This window comes from Acanthaster planci, linkage group LG07 (genome assembly GCF_054643075.1).
Source record: "Acanthaster planci isolate LZ-2023a linkage group LG07, COTS_SCS, whole genome shotgun sequence".
Taxonomy (NCBI): Eukaryota; Metazoa; Echinodermata; class Asteroidea; order Valvatida; family Acanthasteridae; genus Acanthaster; species Acanthaster planci.
In genome coordinates this window covers 2,628,561-2,652,864 of record NC_141783.1, presented here as the reverse complement: position 1 = coordinate 2,652,864, position 24,304 = coordinate 2,628,561, and the positions used below count along the sequence as shown (strand labels likewise).

The following is a 24,304-nucleotide window of genomic DNA, read 5'->3' as shown; positions in this document are numbered from 1 at the left end:
CACTCCTCCCGTCAGCGAAACCGACAGCCTAGAATACCTGGACGATTTTGAAGCTTTCAACCTCAAGGTGAAGATGGACTTACTGATTAATAAATTTAGACAACTTACGAGAGACTAGGACCTGTTCTTCATGATCCCTGAACGGTCACACTTGACTCACTAACTTGATTTCTGTTAGCCTGGAGTTTCAACGCCAGCAGAGCTGTATAAAAGGCTATCTCTTTTTAAGATTTGATAGTTTCTTTGAAGTGGCTTAAAGAGGGTTGTGTTTTTTTGGTCTTCTGGGTTTACTCCAGCCCGTCAAAATAATTGTGCCTTGGAATTTGCACGCTTCATGACACTCGTAGTCATTTTATTGTACATTCCCTAAAATTCCTACGAATCAGTCATAATCCATAGCCTGTCCAGGTAGTTCGTAAATGCAAAAAGTGAAAACCTCACTCTCCAAAGAGTAAAAAAGAGTTACCCTTATATGGCTTCTCCTTTGGAGGATTTTCACCCTTTTTTTAGTGGTTTTTAGATTTTATTCATTTTGGGTGGTTTTGTAAGGGACTCATTGATTTAGAGATTGAGTTTTTCACTCTTTTGCATTTAGAAATATTAAATAATTCAAATATCGCGCAACATAATTGGGAAATACGTTAGACCAAGCAGTGGTTCTTTAAAAACGGTTACTTTGACAAGGTCTTTTGTTATATTTTGGTCCTTCTTTGTTAGTCTGACATGACCATATCGATATTTTTAGCCTTCAACGTTTAGAATCAGGGCGGCAGTGTGCATGAAAACGTCCAACAGACACCGTCTTTGATGTCCACGTGTTAGCTAGCGTTGTGATCAAGCGATATTTTTGGAAATAAGCCATAATTGCTGTTTGCACTGAGATGTTGACACAGATGCTAGATTCCCTTCTGATACCGTGGTTTAAACCAAATATCATATAGCGCCGCAGGCTCAATTGAGCAAGCATTACGCCTGCGCAGTTCACGGTAATGCAGAGGCGCAGGCGCACGGTGTAGGTGCCTGCCGCAGCGCCTGCGCTTGTGCATTAATGTGCATTGCGCAGGCGTATCTTTTGCTCAAATGGCGCTTCTGCGATTACAACGTTTTACGTGTATTCACGGTGAAGTTCTCCATCTTGCGCCGCTACGTTTCTTCACACCAGTATCCTGGACAACACCGGTCGAGCGGAAAATCATAACTTCGCCACCCGACCTGTGCTTATCGCAACCAGCATTGTTCACGCCTTAAGTTTGGAATAGGCCTATCGACGAACTCAGACTTTGATTCATTCATCGTTACCGTGCACTTGTTCTAGCGCGGACATGGCAATGTATACGCCAAACTCTGAGTTCATAATTTAATGCATCAAAGCTTTTTACTAAAGGTGTAAAAATCATTAGCGTTTTATTTCGTATTTTGCACATAATTTATTTGCATTTCGAATTAAAGTGTGCTGTGCAGAAATCGTATGTACATTTATTATTTTTCACTTTATTAAGCATTTCCATATGTAAATAAAATGACAGTGACTACATATACCTATAGAGTATCTACAGAATCAATTGTTATGCAGATACGCTATATTGCTATGAATTTTTACGGCTTGTTGTAAAAATGTTTTGTATTTCATTTTATTAAACTCTCACTTTCCAGAGGCCGAAAGTGGTTAGATATACAATACATTAAAAATAAGAGAATATCACACGCACTAAAAGCACCTTCAAGACATTATTAACTTTTAAATTACATAACTATACTATACAATACAGTAAGTTTAGCCAAGTACTGCTTCCAATAAAAACCAGCTGATGAAATGGTGGGTGGTAATTCAAATGTAGCCGTTCGAGGCGTTCGCTCAGTATACAGAGACTGTCATGAAAACACTGATGTCTTCGTGATAGATGAACGGACAGTGTTGATTTTGGGGTGACAAGCAGTTCAGGCTATATCTGGGCCCAAAATGGACGTTCATTGCAGCGACGCATGCAATAGTTCTCGTTGCGTGTGAACACTGGCGCCGTCGATAAACTTGAGGGCGTCTTGTGTCCATATGAAGCCAGTTGTAGCCAGTTGAGAATAATGGCTTGTGTATGCAGACGTGTTTCCTAATAGGCTTAATACTCATGAATCGGATCTGTGCCCAAAATGTAGACACATGCCATTTACGAAAGTAAAATCTGCTCTTGCTGCATTAAAAAATGGGACAGGATTTAAGTTGAACATTTAGTGCGTCAAGTTTTAGAGAACAGCAAAAGAAGTATACAGACTCAGACTGCTTAAAATTGTTTTCAAAACTGGTTCTTGAACCGAAACCACTTGTCGAATGGTGCCAGTCCCGTTTGCATGCGGAATATTGCAGTATTGATTCCAAGCGAAGATAGCCGCGGCGATAGTGCTACAGAAACATTCCAGTTAGAAAGACTCGCCGGTTAGAGCAGTAACAAGTTGTTTTTTTTTTCAGTCCCAATGCACATGCACACTACACAGTTAAAAGTGTTTGTCGTTATTTTGTTTCCCCCTTTAATCGCACTGAACAGTAACAGTTAAATCGACCTTTGTACAATTATGATGATATAATCAAAAAGTTTCAAAAGAAAATGTAAAAGTGCAATGCCGGATACCAGACTTGAGCAGTCCTTGAGGGCGCTGTGAACATTAGCAACTGGGAAGAAGGGTACAGTCCACTAATTCAAGCCCCATTGAAAACAGTGTAAAAGCAGCACTGTTCAGGGCCAAATAACATGCACGCCAACATCCCTGAGATTTCTGAAACACATATGAAATTCTTGTCTGGTCACTAATCTTTCAATTTCTTTTGAATTTGTTGTGGGTTAACCAATTACATTTTTAGTTATTTCCACAAAACAAAATCACCCCCCAAAAAGTGATTTTTCTGAAGTCTGATTGCAGCCATTTTTCAAGTGGCAGCCCTCTACTTTCTCGGGCACTGACGACCATTTTTCAACTGTAGTTTTTAGCCATTCTGCTCTCGTATGAAAGCTCAAAGACCCAGGGAGTTGATTCTGGCAAGGGTTTACACAACCTCACCATTTTGGGGGCCAAACAATCTCCTTTTTCAAAAGATACTGTGAATGGCACTTTAATGCTAATGAGCTGGCCAGAAATCCTCACGTGAATTCGTGGTCTGCATTGAAATTGAATTGAAAATAGTGTAAAATCAACCAAGTTTGGAGCCCCATGGCAAGCAACTGAAGTCCCTGAGGCCTCTCAAACAAAAAACAATGTGTTGTTTGGTCCTTCAGATTTCATTTGATTTTCAATTTTTAGTAGGTTAACCAATTAATTTTTTAATTATCCGCCAAAAACAAACTCTCCCCCCCAAAAGTCAATGTTTCCAAGTCTTCTCAGCGGTCATTTTTCAAATGACATCCCTCACCTTCCCGGGGCTCCTCTGACAAATTTTCAATCACATTTTTGTCTGCTTTGCCCCCAGATGGGTGCCCCTGAATCTACATAGATCCCGGGCCATACTGGCACAATCCCACCATTTCTTGGCCCAAACAGACCCGCCAGGAGGAGAATTTTCCTTGAATTGGGCCACTGCACCCCTAGGCACAATAGTAGTCAGTAATGGGAAAGTATAACATGGAACAAGTTGTAACCACAAGAGGGCCTGAACACAGCAGTGCCAGTACAGTGTCACGAAATGAACTTTGAGGGTGCACCCAGCTCATTGATTTAAGCTTTACACCCAAAGTATTCTATGTAAGAGAGTCCTGAGAGCCACGGCATTGGGGAGTCGAAGAAACATGACACTGAACCTATGGTCCGGACTCAGGGCTTCCAATTCTGAGCAATTTGGGTGCAGTCGGGTCCGAAAGTGGCACTATTTAGGCGTTTTGCAGAGGGATGCATTTTCTAAAATGGCTACTTTTCCGGACAGTGAATTTTCCTTCATTTTAGGGGTGGTCTGCTTTGGGTAAGAATTTCTCAAAAAGTCATCTGTCAACCTACTGAAAATTGAAAGGAAAATGAAAGAGGACACATGAAACATCATTTTTCTGTGAAGTCTGGACACCTGTGAGAGTTGTATTTCTAAAACAATTTTGAAATATAAGGATTTTTCATTGATGTCCATGGAAATTTATTTTCAGGGGTGCGCCCTTAAAGGACACTTAAAGTTTCTTACCGAGCGAGGGCGCTTTGGCATAAATCGAAGCAAGCTTTTAATCCTTCGCTTGTCAGTAATCGACGCGAACACTTCGTCAATATTAACATAGGCCAGATACCAATGGATAGATGACTGTTTCATCTTGTCACCGTGTGTTTGCAAAGTTGCATTTACTCTACCAAAGTGTTTGTTTTTTTGTAACGCCATTAACGAGAAGGGTGTCCGCAAACAGAAAAGAAAATAGTCATCGAGAGCGTGCCATCTGAGGACTCAAATTTATCACTGCGTTTGTTCTGCTTTCTGTTTGATCACCAAATGGTAAATGTGAATCACCTTTAACGTAACCTCACCAAGGCTAAATGGGTTTGCAGGTTCAATATCGACTCGTGCCAAAGTGTTCTGGGGGAGGGGGACGTAAAAAGGTATACTCTCACCGACTGCCAGGCGGTGGTCTGGAGTTGTTAAATACACACGATGCCCCCGCGATGATTTGTAAGTGGTGATGCCTCACTCAGAGGATCAGTGCTTAGCTTTTGATTTGTGTAGCTACGGGGACTGTCCAAAGTCACGCAGTAGAACTTGTGAGTTGTTGTTGGGGCGTATAGTTTAAATAAGCTGGTTTTCATGGAGGACGGCTAGTGAACAGTCAGTATTGATTTATCGCAGTGATGGGAGGGGGCTCCCTCCGGTCAAGGACCGGAAATTAGAGGCGGACGTTTTCGTGCTGTACTTGTGTGAATCCTGTCTACAAAATTTTGTTGCTGAGTAAATGGAAGGGGCCAGAACTGTCGAAGCTTTCTTCCCCAACAACTTGTCTTTTTTTTCAACTTTTTTGGGGGCTGACGGGATTTTTTTTAATTACACCCCTGACCTTTTTTTCTTTTGACTCTTATCTTCCAACTTCAGAACACCGGCCTATCCCCTTGTTTTTTTTCTCGATGCGCCAGCAGTGGGAGGCAAATATCTCAACGTTTGTTTTTTTTTCTTTGCATGAACTAATAAAGAATCCTGATATCTTGATATCTTAGTACTGAAAAAAGGACAAGAAAAGAATCCGACCGAGTAGAAAATTTAGATGTATTTGTTTCTTGTGGCACACTCGTCTTCATGCATCAGAGAATTTCCCTTGTAACAACGCTGGGACTTTTAATTGAAAATTCCTCTGTCGGTTAACGGATACTCTCAACTCCACTTACACAAACATATTTACCATCGTCGGGCTGTCTCATACAACGCCGTATTTGATATCAGAGACTCTGGGCTTGATTAAACACTACAATAATTGATGTGCAATCGATACGTATTTGCACTATGCTGTGTTTTGCCTTCTTGTGTTCGCGGTGACGTAGCAGGGTTTAAATTGTACCGAAAATATACTTGCTTGGGTGCCGGTTATCACGAGTGTGCTCCAGGCGGCGAGGTCGTGCTTGTTCTCGGGTCAACCCGGTCATTCATGTTACAGAGGCCCGCGGGGGAAAGACGTGCCGAACGAAAGTCGTGTTCCGATCGCAAGGCCAAGTGCAAGATGGAAACACGAAGCTACAGAGTAAACAGTGCTGCGCCTCGTGAGGACGAGTCATAACATTAACAAGATCGTTCGTGCACTGTGCTTGGAATTGGACAGAAGCTTCGCGCCGGGCACCGTAAGGCAACAATACCAGGGATTTCTTCCGCCTAAGGACATTGTGGTGCTGAATGGAGGAGCAATTCATTTGAACAGCAGCGGGAAAAGCTGATTATGAACTTAATATTATATGCACAGGACCTACGCAACGTTGAAATATGTGCTTGCAGTGCAGTGCCATACAGGATGAGCAGCAATACCACAGCTCCAAGTAATGTAGATTATGACAGCGACCTGCGAGGACAGGGATGGAAGAGGAATGGCTGTCAGCATGGTATTTTATATAAGCTACGTGGACGTATCCGATGAGGGTGGCCTATCAAGCCCGCAGTGCTAGCAGAAATTTTTTTCTTCGGGTGTACTAGCAGCATGCAGGACAAATATGTCGCGATGCGTCAGCAAACACATCGTGCCCCTCACAGCTGGTGAGTTTTTCAGTCAAATAATCGACAGGCAGGCTAGGCCCAGCGTCAAAACAAATCGAGTGTCTGCATAAATCCTAAGGTCCTGATCAGCCTTGGAATGATTAACTAGCGCTCGATGTTATTCCATTAGTCTTCTGGAATTACCAGGATTATTGAAGCACTCCCGCAGCTGTTTTATCTAATAAGAGGAGACACGCGTAGCTGCTCGTAATCCAGTTCTTGTCCTCAGGAACTGGATGGCGAACTGCAAGGCGAAGTGCAAAGTTCATTTCGATCCACCGTGTTTGCTCAGAACTCGGACATATTGAACCAGTTTGTAATTGTTATCGCTATGATAACAATTCAATTGATTTTTATTAGTTGCATTGATAAGCTGTTCATTAGCTAGTCTATACAAGTTATCTGCAGACCGGTTGATTGGTGTGAAATAGTGAACACGCTGAACCTGACATTCGGCATGTATTACAAAACCACGCCTGTGTTTCTCTCCAGCAAGGCGAACGAGAGGCTCGGCGAAAAAGAGTCGGAGGAAGCAAGTGCGAGAGGAGGGGTTGCCAAGGAAAAGAGGAACCCCGACCCGTTGCCTAGGATACGAGTGGAGGAATGTGGCCTCACTGTAGACATGAGGAAGAGGCGAGATGGACAGAGCAGACAGAGCAAGGCCAGAGATCAGTTGGATGGTAAGACTTCAAAGACTACTTCGCCGTTCAGAGCTGGTGCCAATAGTGAAAAAAACCAAGACGAAGGGCCCACAGCTTGTCTCCGAGAGCGGCGGTTTGCGGAGGGGAAGGATGGCCCGAACGGGCAGACAGTGGTTTCGGAGAGGAGGTTCTCCACGGAGTTTGTGGATTCGCTTCGAATTGGCAAAGCTGACGGTCACGCTCTGACGCGGGGCCAAGCGCTCCCCGGCCCGATTGAGCCCCGGCCCGTCCCACGGATGCGCTACTCCAAAGGAGCGCCCCTGAGCCGCAGCATCGGTGACGCCGTCGACACTTTCCAGAGCCGGCGTGCCGTCAGCATAGGGGCTGTCTCCTCCAGGGAACGGGTCGTCATACGGCGCCTCGCCGCCAAGAGGTCCGAGACCGTGAGTGCCAGCCAAGACTTGATGTCCTTATCCACGGACCGCGGTCGACGGAGTAGCGAGCGACTCCAGCAGCGCGCCTCGCTGAGGGACAGACGATGCCACAGCCTGGAGGACACCCGCTCACGACTCGGAATGGTCAGCAGGAAATACAAACGCGGTGGATCAACTCACTGGGATGACTTTGACTTCCACCTCACCTACGTGAGCCCGCACGACATGGCCCGAGAACTGCGCTCCAGGTCTGGGGTTGACGACTTCGTCGGGGACATCTTGGATAAGACAAGGCGAAGCACACCCGGTGAAAGAGGGGGGTCCAGCGGAACGTCTGACGGCTCTAGCGTGGTGCACAGCGTGGACTGCCCAATGTGCCACCTGTATGAACCGTCCAGGTTCGGACACGTTTGCCCCCCAAACACACCTCTCAAACAACTCGATAGAAACGACGAGGTGCCATGACTATCGCGACATACTTCCTGCTGGCCTTAAAATTGAGTTGCCTGATGAAGTTGAAGGCACGAATGCCGAGGAAAACGTGTGCCAACTGTGTTGCATAAAACCTGATTATTTTTGTCATTTGAATGATGACAGATCAAAGTCTTCCATATTTATTTGTGACACGTTAACTCATAGAAATATCGTTGTCATCTGTAAATCAGTCAGATCTGTTTTAAGGCCAACGAACATGTAAACAGCGCTTTCAGCGCATGCTCACAACACAGAACTAATACAACACACGTTTTCTGACGGTTCTTGTTTATGACCAGATTTTGGATTCTATTTTCTTGTACAAATGATCTAAAAGAGGCAGAGTGACATGAAATGTTACAGTGGGGAGATATTCAGGACTGAATGGCCTACATAACCACTGTTACCGCTAGATTCATTCTAGTACGAGGAGATTTCACTTCATCGACTGGAAAAATTTCCACTTGCACTCATCACAAATCGCTCGTTACTTAAAACTGTGGGTTGTTTTTAATTTGATGCGTAGAAAAGGTTCAGTGTGCGGAAAGCGTCCTTTCTGTGCGTTGACCATTGAAAACACGTGTACTGTTTTCTCATCTTTGTTGTACAAGCAAGACCTGTGGGATTGCAAAGGGGTTTAGAAATATTGATGAAATCCTCGTTTTACGTAGTGCCTTTTATAAACATGCACGTTTAAGAGAAACACTTTGTTCATTTCGTGTACATGGACATAACTACGTAGCATCAGTGAGTACGTTTTCAGGCATTCTGCCTATCGGGAGAGCCTCCCTTTAGTGTGTGAGATACTGACATTTCGCGTATTTTTCTCCCAGTCTTGCAGTGCTTTGCCCTTTAGCTCCTATGTACATGTACAAGTAAACGTTTCAGTAAATTATTTCTTCAACACTACCGTAAGTGATCCCAGTATTTAACAGCAGTTTTCGTTTGTTTCAGTGAGTTTCGAGTACCTCAGTCATTTTAAAACGAACGGTTCAACAAGATAGAATCCGCCATTTTGCAGCTTGATTATTTGTATTCCTGATTTTTTGGTTTGGTAAATCGACAGGGTGAGTGTGGGTTGGGAAGCTCATTAATAGCGCCCTCTGTCGATTATTCTTTAGATGGACGTTGAGTTGTCTTTATGCCTTGCGTTTTTCTTAGATATGCGTTTTGCGCAAGATTCTCATTCTCTTAAAGGTAAATTGCATCATTTTAAAATATGGAAATAAAAACCTCATGCTTTTCGGACAAACCGGGAGCGCTTTTACCGTGGTGCCATTCTTGGAAGACACTGTTCAGTTGAAGACATTTTCTGTTCAAATTAGGAACCCAGAAGACATGAAAACAGTTGTGAGCCAGGTTTGTTCTTACTTTTCTGACATGAACTTACACTGAAAACGAACTACACAGTACTAGTATAACATCTACGCTAATGAATTCATCTTAAACATTCACATCCCTGCTGTTACTGTGTCCAATGGGCCCCTAGCGAGACCAAGTGAGGGCGCCATTTTCCTGGCAACAGAGACTCCATTGATCGGAGCTGAACTTCGCCGGTTCACGGACGACTATGAGATGCATGCGTTGCGTGTGCGTCGCTAGCAACAAAGTGAACACTCCCTGGCTCTTTTCAGCCAATCGAGGAGAGGGTGCTTCTGCTCGAGGCGGATAGCCTGTTTCGTTAATTAATCAGATCATGTCAGACGCCTGACAGCCACCACTTTAATCCTTGTTACAAGCAATCATGTTTGACAGCAGACGACAATAGAGCTGGCAAATTCGTGAAATGCATACACCCACTTCTACGCATAACAAATGTTTCAAATATCTCTCCAAGGCACTCTAATGGATCAGGTTATGCGTTAAATAGTTCCGGACAAGACCGACATTTGTTCCGAAGTGGGTTTTTGTTTACCATCAAAATAGTGTGGGCGCTGATCCGTGTCAACAGACTTCACAGTACTAATTTGCACATGTGAAAAAAATACCGTCTATTGTAACCGAAGTGCCCACTTAGATTTGATTTGATAGTTTTGCTTAGCAACGCCAAGTGTGTAGGGAACGGTTGTCGACAACGCATTTCTTTTAGTGACCGACCCACTGATTCTATTCCAAAGAGCAATATGGACATTCCTATGACATCTTTTTCCTTTGAAAAAGATACCGTCCGTTAACTTTCTGAACAACAGACTATTTTATCCTTGTTAATATCTCTAAAGAATCTTCCCCTCCCCAGGAAGGTGCGAGTACCGTTTATAGCGCTGGCATTTTCGGTAAAAATGGAAGTATGTTCCGGGGGGGACTGGTCCCCTTCCCGCGGATTCGCCACTGAATACCCTGTCATGACAATGGAAATAAATTCAAGTGCGGAATGGGTTTGAGAAACGCCTGATGGTTGGAAAAGCCAATGTAATTCAAGCAGTGTGCGACCCTTGGAAAATGCACCTGTAAGTATCCACGGGCGTTCTTTTCAAGTTTTGTTTCACTGTAAATGAGGGTATTTTCACTCTTTACGTTCTTGAGTATTTCCATATTCATGAGGGAAATTGTGATGTCATCTTGGGAGGAAAACCTCGGTGTTTATACATTGATTTTTGCAAGAAATTAAAGCATGGAGTGTTCCATATTTCGCTGACCCGACTGTCCTTTCCTTTGGTGACCCATCTTCGTTCAAGTACATGGCAGTCAAGCAGTAAGCATATCTTTTTCAAGAATATTTCCAATGGGTTTAACAATTAAAATGGAAAAAAAATACACCATGAATAATTGTCTTCCCTGGTTGACATCAACAGTATACCCTTAGTTGTGCCAGCATTGGACGATTTAAAATTTTACAAAGTGCATTTTATTTCAGTACACTCAATGTGACTAACACCAACCCTACCAAAATGTGCATTCTTCAGTTCTGAATCGGTCTGGATGCGGGAAACCAATGTTCTCTGTCCTTAAAATAAAACAAGAAAAATTACGAATTGATCTAATTCTTTACATGCGGTCAAAACAGTGCATCGTATCCATTTATTTTATGCACATTTACTTGTGTCTTATCATTAAGACGGAAAACAAATATTGTTGTGGACCAGTTTTTAGCATGGACATTGAGTTCTTGCTTCTTTGGGAAAAAATGGTGTGAAGAAGGTTTGTAGTTTGTGTACGTGTATATCACAGCATAATGGCAATTTAGGACGTCACAGTCAGGATGTTACAAGTGCGGACGTTCAGTAATTGCCTCAGTGAAAAGGGTTACGAATATTTTCTCCACTTAGGCTGCAGTTACGGTAGTCACAGTTCATACATCTTCACTCTGGTCAATCTGCTGTAGGGCTATTAGGTGGGCAGTCGATGTCGTCGGACGTCACGCCAGCTGTTGGGATGTGAACGACTATCGAGGATGTGGTAGATGACGACCTCGGGGTAAATTCCTCACCGAGACCGCCTCGCACTTGGCGAGGGGCAAAACGTGCTGAGCGGCTCCCGTAAGAGCCGACAGGCACCGCCAATTGGGAACCGTACCCGTGGTCCGTCTTTCTGTTGTCATGTTGCGGTGGACTCTCTAGTTGTTGCAGTTTTTTCCAAATGATGAGCGGAATCCGGTGGTCCATCGCCGACGAAGCCGGTGGATACCTGGTATTCGGCGACAGGTCAGGTGTCCCCCCTTTCCCAGTCCCTGTCACGGTGCCACGGGGGCTAGTCTGGCGGGAAGGCAGGACAGGGTCCACGTGCTGCCACTTGGTAACATTAGGAGGGCTGGGGCGGTGTTGCTCAAACCTATCCCCTCGAGCTAGCCTGTTCCCCATCACAACAATGGCGCCATTCCCAGGTCTCGGGTCCAAATCTCTTTTCGGACTTCGGGCACCTGCAGTTTCAGCACTCTTGTGTTTTGCTTTGAAATCAACATCTAACATCACTGCTTGAGCGACACTACGCTGATTAAAAGTTTTCAAACCAGTGTGAGGTTGTCTGGCTGAAATGCCGTTTTTGCCGTAAGAATCAATCATGTTGTGTTCAACGAATGACGGGGGTCGGGGAACTTCAGAAAACAGTTGTATACTGGAGCGACTTCTTCGCTCCAAGGTCTGATCAGTTATCTCCTTTGCAACCAAATCTAAAACTGGTACCTCACTTTCTTGAAGCGATTTTTCGCCGACGCGATGAAAAATGTTCGACTCCACGCGAGGAGCACTCAGGAAACCCAATTCTCCTTCACCAAGTTTCTCCGAGTTTCCCAGGGTGACTTCCTCTAAGCCTGCCGCCTGCAGAGCGGCCTCAGCTCGGCACATGGGGCACATCGAGCAGTCCGGTAACTCCTTAGTACCGTTCTCCCGACCTACGATTCTGCTTTCATCCATCGATTTCGGCAAGGCTCCATTTCTCATCACCTGGCCCTCTGAGGGAGCGTAGAACCGAAATGTGTCACCAGCCACAAGACCTGATTCGACAGTGTTACCCACTGTGCGTTGTCGACTTGTGTTGTCGACAGGCAAACGACTAAATGGCACAGACCCATTTTTACCTTCACTTCCAGTCTTCTTCAAGTTCACTTTATGTTCGATCCTCTCAATATTACGCGCAGTGATTGCACCTGATGACGGAGTAGGGTTATTCGACAACATTTTGCCCGACAAAACAGGGTCCCCGTCTTCGACAACACAAGGAAAAGACTGATCCTCATTTTTGGGAACATCTTGGATCCAATCCTTTGATCCAGACAAGCGTTCCAAGCCCGCAGCGATACCATTGTCTGTCGCGTCGAGCTCAACTGAGCCGAAGGACACACTGGACAAGTCCGAGACAGACGACACGATGCGCTCATTCAAATTGTACACGCTCGTCCTCGGCAGTTCCCCGCCGAAGATCTGGTATCCAGCGACCTCCCCGATCCTGTGGTTGCGCGTGCGAGTGGTTGAGGGCCCGGCGCTTTGTGCGTGGTACCTGGAACCACTCACTCTCTCTCTCTGATTTCTCAGGAGCTGGTTAATGCCAGACTGGGAGTTGTGGAGCAATTTCGTAGCTTCTCGTCTAGTGTTATAACAGTCGTAAGCCAGAACCCGCTGGCTGTGGCTTCCAGCGGTTGCGTTATTAGTAAAATCAACCTTTTCCTGAGTTGTTGAGTGCCGGATTTGCATTGGTTTCCATAGATCACCGATGATTATCGGTGTCGGATTTGCTCCTGAAATGTTCCTTTTGGAGGAAAGTTCCCCTCGTATTTTCCCCAGTAAGCGATTCTCAGCCGAGCCCGGTCCACGTCGCGCGGTGTGGACGTCGGCACTCCTGCTCACCGTCAGCTTCACGTCCTTTTTCTTCGGCGCGCGTCTGGGTTCCGTGGATGTTCCCCCTACTCTAGCCTCGGGTCTTTTGGAAGCATTTTCGATGAGAAACTGCGGCTTGTCCCCGGCCAGGTAGCGGTGCCTCACCTGCACCACAGGTCGTGCCGGCCGGGCACTCATGACAGCGGACACGGCACCCTACTCCATCAACACTCGCCGGAATTGGCTGCCCAGATCGGCGTGATCCTTGCAAAATAACGGAACCATCAACTTTCATCACCAGTCCAACTTCAAAGAAGAATCCGCACCTTGCATCTTAAGTTCGAATGTAACTTCACATGGCCTACATGGAATCGAAACACATAGCAAACGAAGGTTAAACACCGGGGTGCTGAATGAAACATACCAAACCCAGACGTCACGACAACATGACAGATACGGCTACACCAGCAACACAATACATTTTTGTCAACGATCAACTCTAAAGTCCACAACATATGAACACATATAATAATCATTTCATGATCCATGTCATCTAATAGGTGTCATGGCGCAGTAAATGTACACACGAACGCCTATTCAACAAGTCAAACGCGTACTGATGTTGTAATTAACAGTTTCACCGAGAGATAAAAAGGCTTCGTCTATCAACCCATGCGTCTCCTAGCAACGTGTCCCTCTTCACAACATAATTCAATACCAATATTTGCAGGCTTCAGAGTGCTTAGATATGCATTTGATTGGAATCACCGTCATCAGACAGTTGTGAATGACATGCTCGGTATGAGGTTAAGATGTACGTATCTCTGTATAGGGATACATGGTCGATATTCATACATGTTTGGATATAATTGTTTGATTGACAAGTATAACATACCTCATTAGATTTCCACGGATGCTTGATCAGTTCATCGGTATGGACCGTGGTGAAGAGAAGCTATATTCGGCATCGTCACAGACGTTCGCGTTGAATCCGGTTAATGTGTAGATGTCGGCTTCTTTTCAGTGTCTGAAGAGATGAACCAGGCTCGGTCAGCTAAAGTGTGCGAATTGGCCGGCTTCCCGTATAGGCATTTACCGTCGTGAAGACCCGTAGCTTAGCCAGTCAGCTTTACTAAGTTGAACGTGAATGGCTGACAAGCGTGGTTTCCAAGATCCCACCTGATAGCGCTGTCGAATCTCTCCATGGAGCAAAATGCTTAGGCGTATTTACCGGAGGGCTTTATCGAGAGGGTTATTTACCCCTCGCTTTTAACACGTCGGTTCAGTAGCCAAAGTTTGTTGGTTTTTAACTTGCAACCCTGGCCTGATGCTTACCGAGCTTAAACAGTATTACAGAATTCCCAGCGCGAAGCTGCATGGTTTCTGTCGTGTTTGATAAGACAAATATTGTACCTCTCTATTGTTAACCCGAGAAGTTAAACACATAACAGCAAGTGACTACTCGGAAAAGACAGGGGAAACTGTGAGCCCAAAGTGCCCCACTAAGTGGGCGGCACACACGAATGGCGACTCAGGAAAGCAAATCAGATTTATCAGCTTCACCAAACGGTCTGCAGCATTGCCCTCGGAGATTAGCCCAGGATTATTGGAGATTAAGGAAACTGTTGCTTTGACAACACTCGCTTGCTTAAACTATCAACAAAGTGATTCTAAAATAATGCTAATGGCATGTCAGTAACCTTAATCGAAACTTAGAAATGTAAGATTCAAAACAAACGCACCAACTGAGGGGAATTAGAACATGCTGGGTAAGCCGATGTATATGCATTATGGGGCCAATTTCATAGCGCTGCTTAGGCCTAAGCGAAAAATTTGTTTAAGCGTAAAAAAAATGCTTGACAAATCAGGTTACCAGCCAAAACTCCATGTGATGTATATTGTTTTGGGATCGTATTTAGCTGTCTTTTGGTTAGCATGACAATCATATAGAGTTTGAGCTGGTTACCTTTGTTTATTAAGCAATTTTGTTTGTGCTTAAGCAGGCCAGGCTGCTGTTAAGTGCTAAAGCAGACTTGTCGGTGTTTTCTTCGTATTTCTGTGGTCACGAAGAGCCAAATAAACAGGAGTGGAAGACGGGGCTGCAATGAAGGAAGGGGGGGTGGACGCTTATCGTGTAACACAAAATAGGCTTTGTTGGAATGTTGTGGCTACGACTAGATGTAAACGGGTGCTTATGGAGGAGCTGAAGCCACTTGATCGAAATAATAACGGCTTTGGGGACTTTCCCTAGAAATCTATATATATATATCAACTCAAAACAGTTTTAAAATCATAGTTCACTGAATTCTAACAAAAGAAAACTTGGAAATAGACATTCATTCGGTTAACCCGGAATATGGGCGATTCACTGTAGCACGCCGCCAAGAGTTTGAAACGCGTTGACCAATCACAATGCGCGAAATCTGTCGACCCATTGCGCGTTTGGAAAGGTTCGATAGATTTCGCGCTTTGTGATTGGCCAACGCGTTACAATCTCTTGGAGGCGCACTATTGTGAATCGCCCGCATTAATTACTTGTGCAATCAAAAAAGGCCGTGTCCGAAACGGGCTTCCAGAGCTACGGCTAGGTCTATTGTCTACGCGTCTAGACCTAGCTCTAGACAAGAGATTCGGATGCAGCCAAAGATAAGGTTGTCGTTAGATGATGATCGGCAAACATTGTCAGAACTCAAGTCATAATAGCACTTGCCTCAAACAAAATTCAGCTAGAAATATGCATTTGTGATGTGAACGTCGAACAACCACTTTAAAAATCGTCCCGACTAACTTATTCCATTGAATGAAATGATCTGACATTTTTTACGAGAATGGTTGCTTAGTTTGTTTGGAGACGGTTCATTGTGGGCGCAAGAAAATACGTCCTTTTCGATGGGCAACAGCGCCCTCTCTCAACATCCACACTCACTTTTAACATGGAGAGCTTTCAAAGCATTTTCGAGGAATCGATTACATCACAGCAGGGTCGATTGGGTGCCAGGCAGGGTGCATGCGAGCACCTCTGCAGCAGGGCTTAGTGGGTGAGATGTGCAGGATTGTACGCCTCCAATCGATACGGAGGACAATAGCCCTGCCAATGCCTCGGGCACTCGAGCCTTGAATGGGGGTGATCAAGTGGCCTGCCACGGCACACAACCAATTTGCACGGACCGCTCAACAGCGCTGTTTATTATGGATACACACGGTTGGAAAGTTTTGTGGGGCAAACTGAAGTTTTTACCCTCGAGGCGCATCGTTTTATTGCATGGATCCTCGTAAACATGCCCACTTGAAACAATTCCAAACGGACGTAGATGCAAGATCTATATGGTGACTTACAGACGATCTACGGAGAGTCTCTGTTAGGGATATGTAATCTGGTTGTGAAGCGTGTGTCAGCATGACGAGGGTCACGGGGTGACCCCGCTTGGAGTGCAGTGACGTCGAACAAACAAGTACGCCATTCTGCGTTGCTAACGAAAAACCCGTGCGTTACACCGGAGGATTTCTGGAGCAGACATGGAGAGTTTCTCGGTTGTCTCTCGGCGATTGTCTCGAATCATGTAGTCGGATACCGAGGGTATAAAAATGACTGTGTGATTGATTGGAGTTATGGCTCATGCAGTGGATTCGAACTGGAGTCTTGGAGCTTCGACGGGAAGTTTAGGCTCGACCGCCAGTACTCCTCGTCTGTGCACTCATCGTGGGTTGTACCGAGGCAGTGGTGGGGCAAGTGCGGAGATCATGAGCCCGCAGCAGCCTTCGCCCTGCATGGACTCAGCTGGTGAGTCCCCGACCACCAGTTGGTCCCCGAAGGAAAGAGACCGACATAACCAAAACGTTGTGGTGGCCCACATCCGGCTCCGGCCAGAGATCAAGGCAGATCTGCCGTCCGCAGTGCCGAGCAGCGCCCGTGAGCCTTCGCAGGGATACTCGGCGTCCCATCACCACCACCGCGATCCGGCCAACCACCGCTCCGTGAACGAAGAGCTGGACAAGTACATGGTGATCCGGCAGCGGAGCTTCCACGGCTACGCCAGGAGCAAGCAGGACCTGAGGCAGCTCCCCCAGACCGATCCCCGGGAGGAGATGGACGCCGTCCCGAGCTGGCTGCACCGCTCCAAGACTGACATCTACATCGAGAGGCGGCGGGCCAAGCTGGCCACCCAGAGGGCCCGTAGGCGCGGGGGGTCAGGCGGCTATAACCTGGACGGTATCACTCTAGGTAGCCTGGTGGACCAACTCCCGGTCCCAGGAAAACGAGACCACAACGGGAACGCCAAGCTGGAGTCGAGAAACTCCAATCTCAGCCCCGGTGAGAGTCCGGGTGAAACGCGGTTCCCTCCGCTGACTTTGAACCGCATGAAACAGATGATACAAAACGACATCCAGATGTATTCCTTGGAGAGCCAGTCCGTCGATCGCCGCCGGCCCTCCACCACTAACGCCTTGCCTACCTCGTCCACCACCTTCCCCGTGCCGGACCCTCCTCCGAACTCCCCGCCTCCCCCAGCCCAGGAGACCACGGGACACAAGCGGGGCCGGTTACGGAAGCAACCCCTCGGGTCCATCCCGCTGAGGATATGGGAGCCGAGTTTAGACTACGTACTCAGGAGCAGTGCTAAGGAATTACAGCCCCGGCAGGCTTTGTCTTCTTTGGCACACCAGGCAGCCGTGCGCCAACAACCATCCCCCCTGAAATAAACCCCTTATAATACAAGTAGAAGGTTTGCATGGCTGCCATCTTGCAGGCCAGTGCATTTATTCCACAGGGTGTTCCCCAAGGTTTCCCTGTGGAACAAAAGAACTGCCCTGCAAGATGGCTACGACGCAAAGCCTGTATACCACGTAAAATACCAATTCAGAAAGTATAATGTGTTAATGGTTGTAGTCATATCCTCACAAGTCCCTCACAAGTCATTCACTTCAAAAGTTATTCAAATGAAATGACAAAGTTGTGATTGACTTTTGATGGACGTGACTAAAATACTAGTTGATTTAACCTTTCTTTACAATTTAACTATTAGTGCATCAGGGAAATGGGAGCATGAAACAGGTGGATTTAAACAGGGAGAGAGCAAGACAGGGAGCGATTTTTTTGCCTGTGTAAGTTTCCTTTTCTTCTTTCTCAATCCATCGCATTTCAGGCTGAACTTTCTGGCCTCTCCCGCCATGTTTGTACGGAAAATAAGGACAAGCATGGGGCATTATGTGAAGTGTGACTAAAATCACAAGTGTTGATTTCATAATAGATTGAAGGATCCTCTCCTTCAATAACTAAAGTATTAAAGTATTGTGATCCTGCTTTGGAACATTTGTATATTTTACGATTTAATTCAAAAATGATACGGGTATTTTTAAGCACGTCCCTTCCTAAGTTTAAACGTGGACATATTTCTCTAATGGCACTGCTGAACCATGTTGTTCGACCGTGCTTGAGTTAGACTTGTGAAGTCATGCAGTTAGTTCAAAAGCTACAATCCTGAATCGTGCATGTTTTTGAACATAATCATTACAGTTTGAACAAACTGGCCAAAGACAATTGATATAAATTGTCAAATTACCAAGTTCGAACTATTTGTTTTGGCCATTGACGGTTAACACGAAGCTTGTTTCCACTCATGTCTTCGTTGGATGTTACAGCTCGAAGCAGTCTCCTTTCTCACTGTAAAGCCCAGGCTAATTCTTTTGCCCAAGTTTTCAGCTCGTAAATGCCTTTCATTCAGTGAAGTCCGCTACTAGCCTCGATCTCGCTGATATTGTTGACGGGCTCTGAATGAACTTTGCCCCGTTAGAGACCTCCTCTCAGCCACGAGACCAAACATGCAACAAACCGTCATTTAAATATCCGTAAACTAGTACAAAACATCCGAAAAGAAATCCAAGACGCCCTAACGTCAGACAAACCCCTGCTAAATTTACGTGTGGTTTGAAACCCTGACATTCGTATCTCACTTCAAAGCTCCAGGGCCAATTAACCCGTCAATTGTCCCTTTTGTCAAAACTGACATTCAAATATTTGGTCACCTATCATTTGGACAGCGATAGCCTATTTAATTATCTGCGATTAAACCTTGGTGCGTACGGTTTCATAAACGCAGAATCTGGGCTACCGTCTGTAACATTTTGGACTTTGTCCCCTGGGCACTGGTCTATATTCCGGATTGTTTTGCGTAAATAAATTTATGTTAGAGGTACACAAGTATGTTTCTGGCTTGTTTGTCAGGAAAGCTTTGATACTTGAAACGAGGTTAACTTTTGATAATCTATGTTGGCAAGTTGAGTTCAAAACTTCATTGAAATTTAATGTCCATATATGCATATGCTTTCGGCGGATCGCCATGGCTAGTGGGAATACTCATTCAAAGTTCGGCACCGCAACTTGCAATTTACAGCCAACTGAGGTTGTAAATGAATGTGTAGACGTAGGATCTGTACAAAGAAGATTGAACCAGTGGCGTAGCTAGGATTTTACTGAGGGGGGGCAAAGGGGCACCAGCATCTTATGGGGGACACCAGCTTTCAGTAGTGTGGTTTTGGGGCAAGTTTTTGTTAGCCTTGTTCAATATCCATTCCTTCTTTTTCAGGGGTGGCACCTGGGGGCACTGGGAATTTGTGGGGGGGGGGGACTTGCCCCCAGGCCTCCTGTGAGTACGTCACTGGAACGGCCCAAAAAAGAAAAGACAAACTGATATTTTTGTGGAATAATTATGATGTTCAAGGAGCTGGGTTTTCAGTTGTCAGAATGAAAATACCCGAGGATGAAATCATACGTAGAGCAAAACATTACGATTAGGCGAAGTGGTTCTGTCAAGATGCGTTAAAAAACAGAAATAAAAACCCTGACAAAACAGTATATTCCATTCCTTGCTAGAATGACCAAAAACATGTCTTGTCACCTTGACGAGTACTCATTTTTCCTCGCGAAATGGTTCAAGGGTCGGGCTGAAAGTCAGCAGACTACTTGTGCCTTGTTATGGCGACGAAAATCTCGATATGATACATGTATAGTGTCATGTATCAAAAGATTTTGACATTGGGTGCAGTGACCAAAAACTTGGGTGTTACATTGGTGGTTATTTAACTCCCTGGTGTTATCAGAGGACTGTTGTTGTGGTTTGATAATACCCAGGGTGTTAAATTAACACCACAGCTTTTACAGTGGAGTCGTGTATCGTTTACCATGCATGCGTTATTCCCCAGACAAAAATTTTCAGTCTGCGAGAAAAATTTGAAGTATGTAATTATGTAGAAAATACTGAAATGTGTTTTGACTGCTACTTTTCTCCCGAGGCTGCTCATAAGGTAGGTCTGTGTTGTAGAAAATGTCAGGTGCAATTCCGTGTATTAACCTATGTGTGTGATGATCTTTTTGCATACATGTATTGTCATAGCAGCCTTTACAACATAACACCCGCATTTACCGATATGCCCGAATTCCGTCCATTACTTTGTTCCTTTATCGGAAATGAAACTGTGTATTACGTAACCGCTGTCTCGCAGATATAAATGTTATATTAATTGATGTAAAATGCATCCCTTTTTTTACAAGAAAACATTGGACACAGGGGTCAAGAGAATATTGATAAAGTGTACCCCAGCTTCTTTCACTACTTGCTTCCAACAACATTTCATTTGCTCAACATGCCCAGGCGGAGTAGGCTATCTTTCCACTTTTTACATGAATACAGAACTGTATGGAAAATGTAAAAGGCGTTATGCCCCATTTTGTTGTGTGTTTTTTTTTTAAGATTTACCCCATATAGTGGGTACTATTTTTTTTTCTTGATAGTTCGTTGTTTTATTTACGTGTGTTTTGTGACCTGGCGTAATGTTACAAATTGAATTGTAGACTCTATTTTTTAAGAGTGGTTTTGATTGGAGAAAACGACTGAGCATTTTGAAGGGATTTTCTGTGTAGTTCCCTTATATTTTTGAAAATGTATTCTGGTTTGCATGAACAAACTTATTTTACCGTCCAGTTTAAAGCCAAATGAAGTATGCGTATATTTACAATGTCAAATGTATGTCAGATATTCACCAAATGTTTAGTGTCATTAATTATGCGTTTAAATTTGTTTATATCTTACTATTGTAATTTATTGTGGAGTTATATACAAAACTTGCCATTGGTCACAAGTTTTGATAAAATGTAATCGATGAGAAAAGGTTACCTTGTTTGAAGTTACCTTAACGTCTCCTTGGGTTGTTCATTTGTTTCCATGCAGGCTGTGTCAAATTAGAAAACATCCATTTTAACCGTATACCAGGAATGAAAGTTTATTCCATTGTAACATACATAAACAGATATATGCAACCGATTTTGTCGCCCATTGACGATTTGTTCCCATACAAAGTGATTTTAAAAACTCCTTATTTGAGAATATGGAGATTAACTCCATAGTTTTTGAAATATGTTTCGGAATATTTTGTTTGAGAAAACTCCAGTGCCAATCTTTCGCACTATGACAATCTTTACGGTAGCGTGATTGTGTTTTCTATAGACAAAAAATCAAACGTGTAAACGTTATACAAAGCCATAAAATAAGTCTATGGATAGTACATGTACACGTCCACTTTCTGTAGGTGCATGTAATTAAATTATATACACATGTACGTGTACATGTATTTGTATAGATGCTCTGTACATGTACATTTTCACCGACACGTGCACAGTATAGATGTTCATGTACAGTGTACATATACGCAGGCGTGGCAGGTGGTTGAATGAATGGCGTGTCCATGGGAACGCTGCCAATATCCCACAGCTATTTGACACGGGTCATCAAGCCTCTTTAGCCTGCGTAATGATTCAAGTTCTTCTCACCCACTATCAGCTGTTTACAAGAAATATGACAGGGCTTTGCTTTTCCCTTTGCACATTCGCCAACGCATAGCTGTGAATTGAGAGCCTACACAAATGGTTCGCTCCTGATTTATTCTTGTAAAGCCCTCTTTCAGTGAAGCTTGTTCCTCGTCAAATATTTACAGAGCTCCTCAATCTTTCATGTGCAAGAGGTGGGCCGTGATAGCTTCCACAGAGCCGGGATGATGTTTCAAGGTCGTCCCCGCTAGCACCTGGGCCGCGGCCGAGTAGGGTGTAAACACAACTCGGCAGTCATTGATTTTTATGTGTTTTCTCTCGAACACCCTAGCTTAAGAGATGCTGTTTTCGTTGATATCGATGCAATTACCAAACATAAGTTTTTGTATTTCTGTGGATTCGTGTACTCATCTACATGCATCGTGTGTGTACTTCCTGGGATCTTGACCAAATTTCCCCCCTCGTCCACCATTCCTTCCCCAGTTTGAGATTCCTCAAAAGGAAAAGTAAAGGTTGAAATAAAAGAGTAGATAATAACATGGAAACATTTCACAGCAACCTTTCTTCTTGATGTCAAATAAGAATTGACTGAACTATGGCAGTGGAAATTTGGCGGTAAAACGTTCCCCACTAAAGTGAACACACAGGCCCAATACCGTAGTGACAAGCATTTTACCGGTAGCCTTTGCTCCCCAGCGACACCCCTGAGTAGACCTTTTGTGGTATCTCTCCATATCAAAAGCAGTCACCGGAAAGACGGTTGTCATGCGCAACCTCTTTGACCTCACGTTCTTCCTACACCTTTTATTGTGTAATGGGTGAAACCAATCCGCTTCCAGCGCCCTAATTCAATACGTGGCCGGCAGTTTTAGTGCGCGAAATGAGTACGCACAGGGGCGGATCCAAACCCACATTGGGGGGGGGGACAAAACCTGGATCCTATTTTGGCGGGCAGGCATGGCCACCGTCGCCACAGGCAGCGCCGTTCGCCATTGAGCGCGCACTATGCAGCAGTCCAGACAGGCTGCAGCTTTGTAACATCCCTGCAGACATAATATGACTAAATATATGCTGTAGAAAAGCTTAGGATTTGGACTTTTTAATAGCAGTGTTTATTTGTTATTTCTAGGTGTCCCTCGTTAACTTGTGACAAGAAGTCCCGCCGCTGGACAGTATCGCGCGAAAAGGCGCCCCGGTTGCCCCCTTCCAATTTGCCGCCGACGTGTTTAGGCTTCGTTGGCCTTGTAATCGGCTAAGCTTAGGAGAAACCCACCAAGTGCGGGTCGCCCAGCCGAATCAACCTATAACAGTGCCTTCCACATTCTGTTTGCAAACAAAACCCTCTTACGGGGATCCGGGACTTGCGAAAGGTTATAATCTCATATTACAGGTTTTAGTGTCAAATATGTTTCAGAGTGCGCCCTCTATCACACTTATCAATAATGTTCGTGCGAGTTTACGGTAGCTTCGACCCTCAAGCTCGAGCGATGGGCGCACGGCAAGACGCAGCAGAACAACAACAGAATAACACACCCCTCAAGAGCAGAGAGGCACGATATAATCCCCAAACCCACTGACAAGATAAAATTCAGATCGCGTGTCCCAAAAGTAACCAGCAAATTTCTGGAGCCCCAGCATTTGCCTTTTTTTAAATGTTCCTTTCCCCAGACATTCAGCCTCACGTACCAGAGAGACTAGGCCTACACAAAGAAATCATCCATTTTTTTTCCATCCCCTAAAGTTCTGTTTCTGCCCTTGGTTCGACCGGTAAGAGTTGGAGTGGCCTAACCCTCCGTCCCAGGAGAGGAACTGCTGAGGCTCTCATACAAGATTCTGCCACAGGAGCAGTTTTTTTGGGTACTTTTGGAAGCAACGTTCGTTCCTAGCTGATTCTATGAGATTCGTCATTACATGAGAACTAATGACCCACATTATCCTCTTTTTCTGATCATTAAAATTCACAGCCATGTACCTGCACAATCCTCATGCATCTTCTCGGTGACACTGCAATATTTGTACCGTATACTGTAAATTGTTTACGCAGTGATGTTTAAAGATCGACTTTACACTTGGAGGAAATTAAGCTCAAATGACACCTGCTAAAAGCCTCCTTGTAGACTTTGCTGGTCAACAGATTTCCAATTATCGGTTTTTTATTTTTGCCTGGTGCAGTTTCCGGCAAGCTGATTTGCACCCACCCGCTTTGACGAGCCGCAGTCTCGCCTTCAAATCGCCGACTCACCTGCCGTTTTTCTCACTTGATTGCGCCCAGGTGCGTACTCGAGGAAAAAAGACGGGAGAATCTGGCCTTGTGTGAAATCAATTCGCCCTTACGATTGATTAATAATTTTTGGCAGCGATCATTCAGTAAAATCATAGAAAACTAGAATCTTTAAAATACATCCTTGGTTTCGGTTTGCCTTCATGGTGTTACTGTTGGTCAAAGGGTGTTTGATGATTTTTTTGGGGGGGTTGGCTGATTTGAATTCTACATTCACGAGCAA

The 24,304-nt window shown here is 44.8% G+C and overlaps 3 protein-coding genes across 3 annotated transcripts; 2 read left to right on the top strand and 1 right to left on the bottom strand.

Moving 5' to 3' along the window:
• The first annotated feature begins 5,039 nt into the window (after nt 1–5,039).
• Nucleotides 5,040–9,864, top strand: LOC110979670 (uncharacterized). The gene is made up of 2 exons (XM_022235680.2): nt 5,040–6,181; nt 6,674–9,864. Exons 1-2 carry the CDS (start codon nt 6,126–6,128, stop codon nt 7,719–7,721), a joined length of 1,104 nt encoding a protein of 367 aa, XP_022091372.2. The 5' UTR covers nt 5,040–6,125; the 3' UTR covers nt 7,722–9,864.
• Nucleotides 9,865–10,431: 567 nt separating this feature from the next.
• On the bottom strand, nt 10,432–14,224 carry LOC110979672 (uncharacterized). Its single transcript, XM_022235682.2, has 2 exons — nt 13,875–14,224; nt 10,432–13,340 (listed from the first exon to the last, which is right to left on the bottom strand). The coding sequence occupies exon 2, from the start codon at nt 13,175–13,177 to the stop codon at nt 11,039–11,041; it is 2,139 nt and encodes a 712-aa protein (XP_022091374.2). The 5' UTR covers nt 13,178–13,340; nt 13,875–14,224; the 3' UTR covers nt 10,432–11,038.
• Nucleotides 14,225–15,653: 1,429 nt separating this feature from the next.
• LOC110979748 (uncharacterized) lies at nt 15,654–21,296 on the top strand. The gene has a single exon (XM_022235798.2). The coding sequence runs from the start codon at nt 16,589–16,591 to the stop codon at nt 17,678–17,680; it is 1,092 nt and encodes a 363-aa protein (XP_022091490.1). The 5' UTR covers nt 15,654–16,588; the 3' UTR covers nt 17,681–21,296.
• The last annotated feature ends 3,008 nt before the right edge of the window (nt 21,297–24,304 follow it).

What these genes read in the sequence shown, in the direction of transcription:
- LOC110979670 (XM_022235680.2), top strand. Translation starts at nt 6,126, where the DNA reads ATGCAGGACAAATATGTCGCGATGCGTCAGCAAACACATCGTGCCCCT. An exon ending in CATCGTGCCCCTCACAGCTG is followed by an intron (nt 6,182 to 6,673) that starts GTGAGTTTTTCA and finishes GTTTCTCTCCAG; the next exon opens with CAAGGCGAACGAGAGGCTCG.
- LOC110979672 (XM_022235682.2), bottom strand. Translation starts at nt 13,177, where the DNA reads ATGAGTGCCCGGCCGGCACGACCTGTGGTGCAGGTGAGGCACCGCTAC.
- LOC110979748 (XM_022235798.2), top strand. Translation starts at nt 16,589, where the DNA reads ATGGCTCATGCAGTGGATTCGAACTGGAGTCTTGGAGCTTCGACGGGA.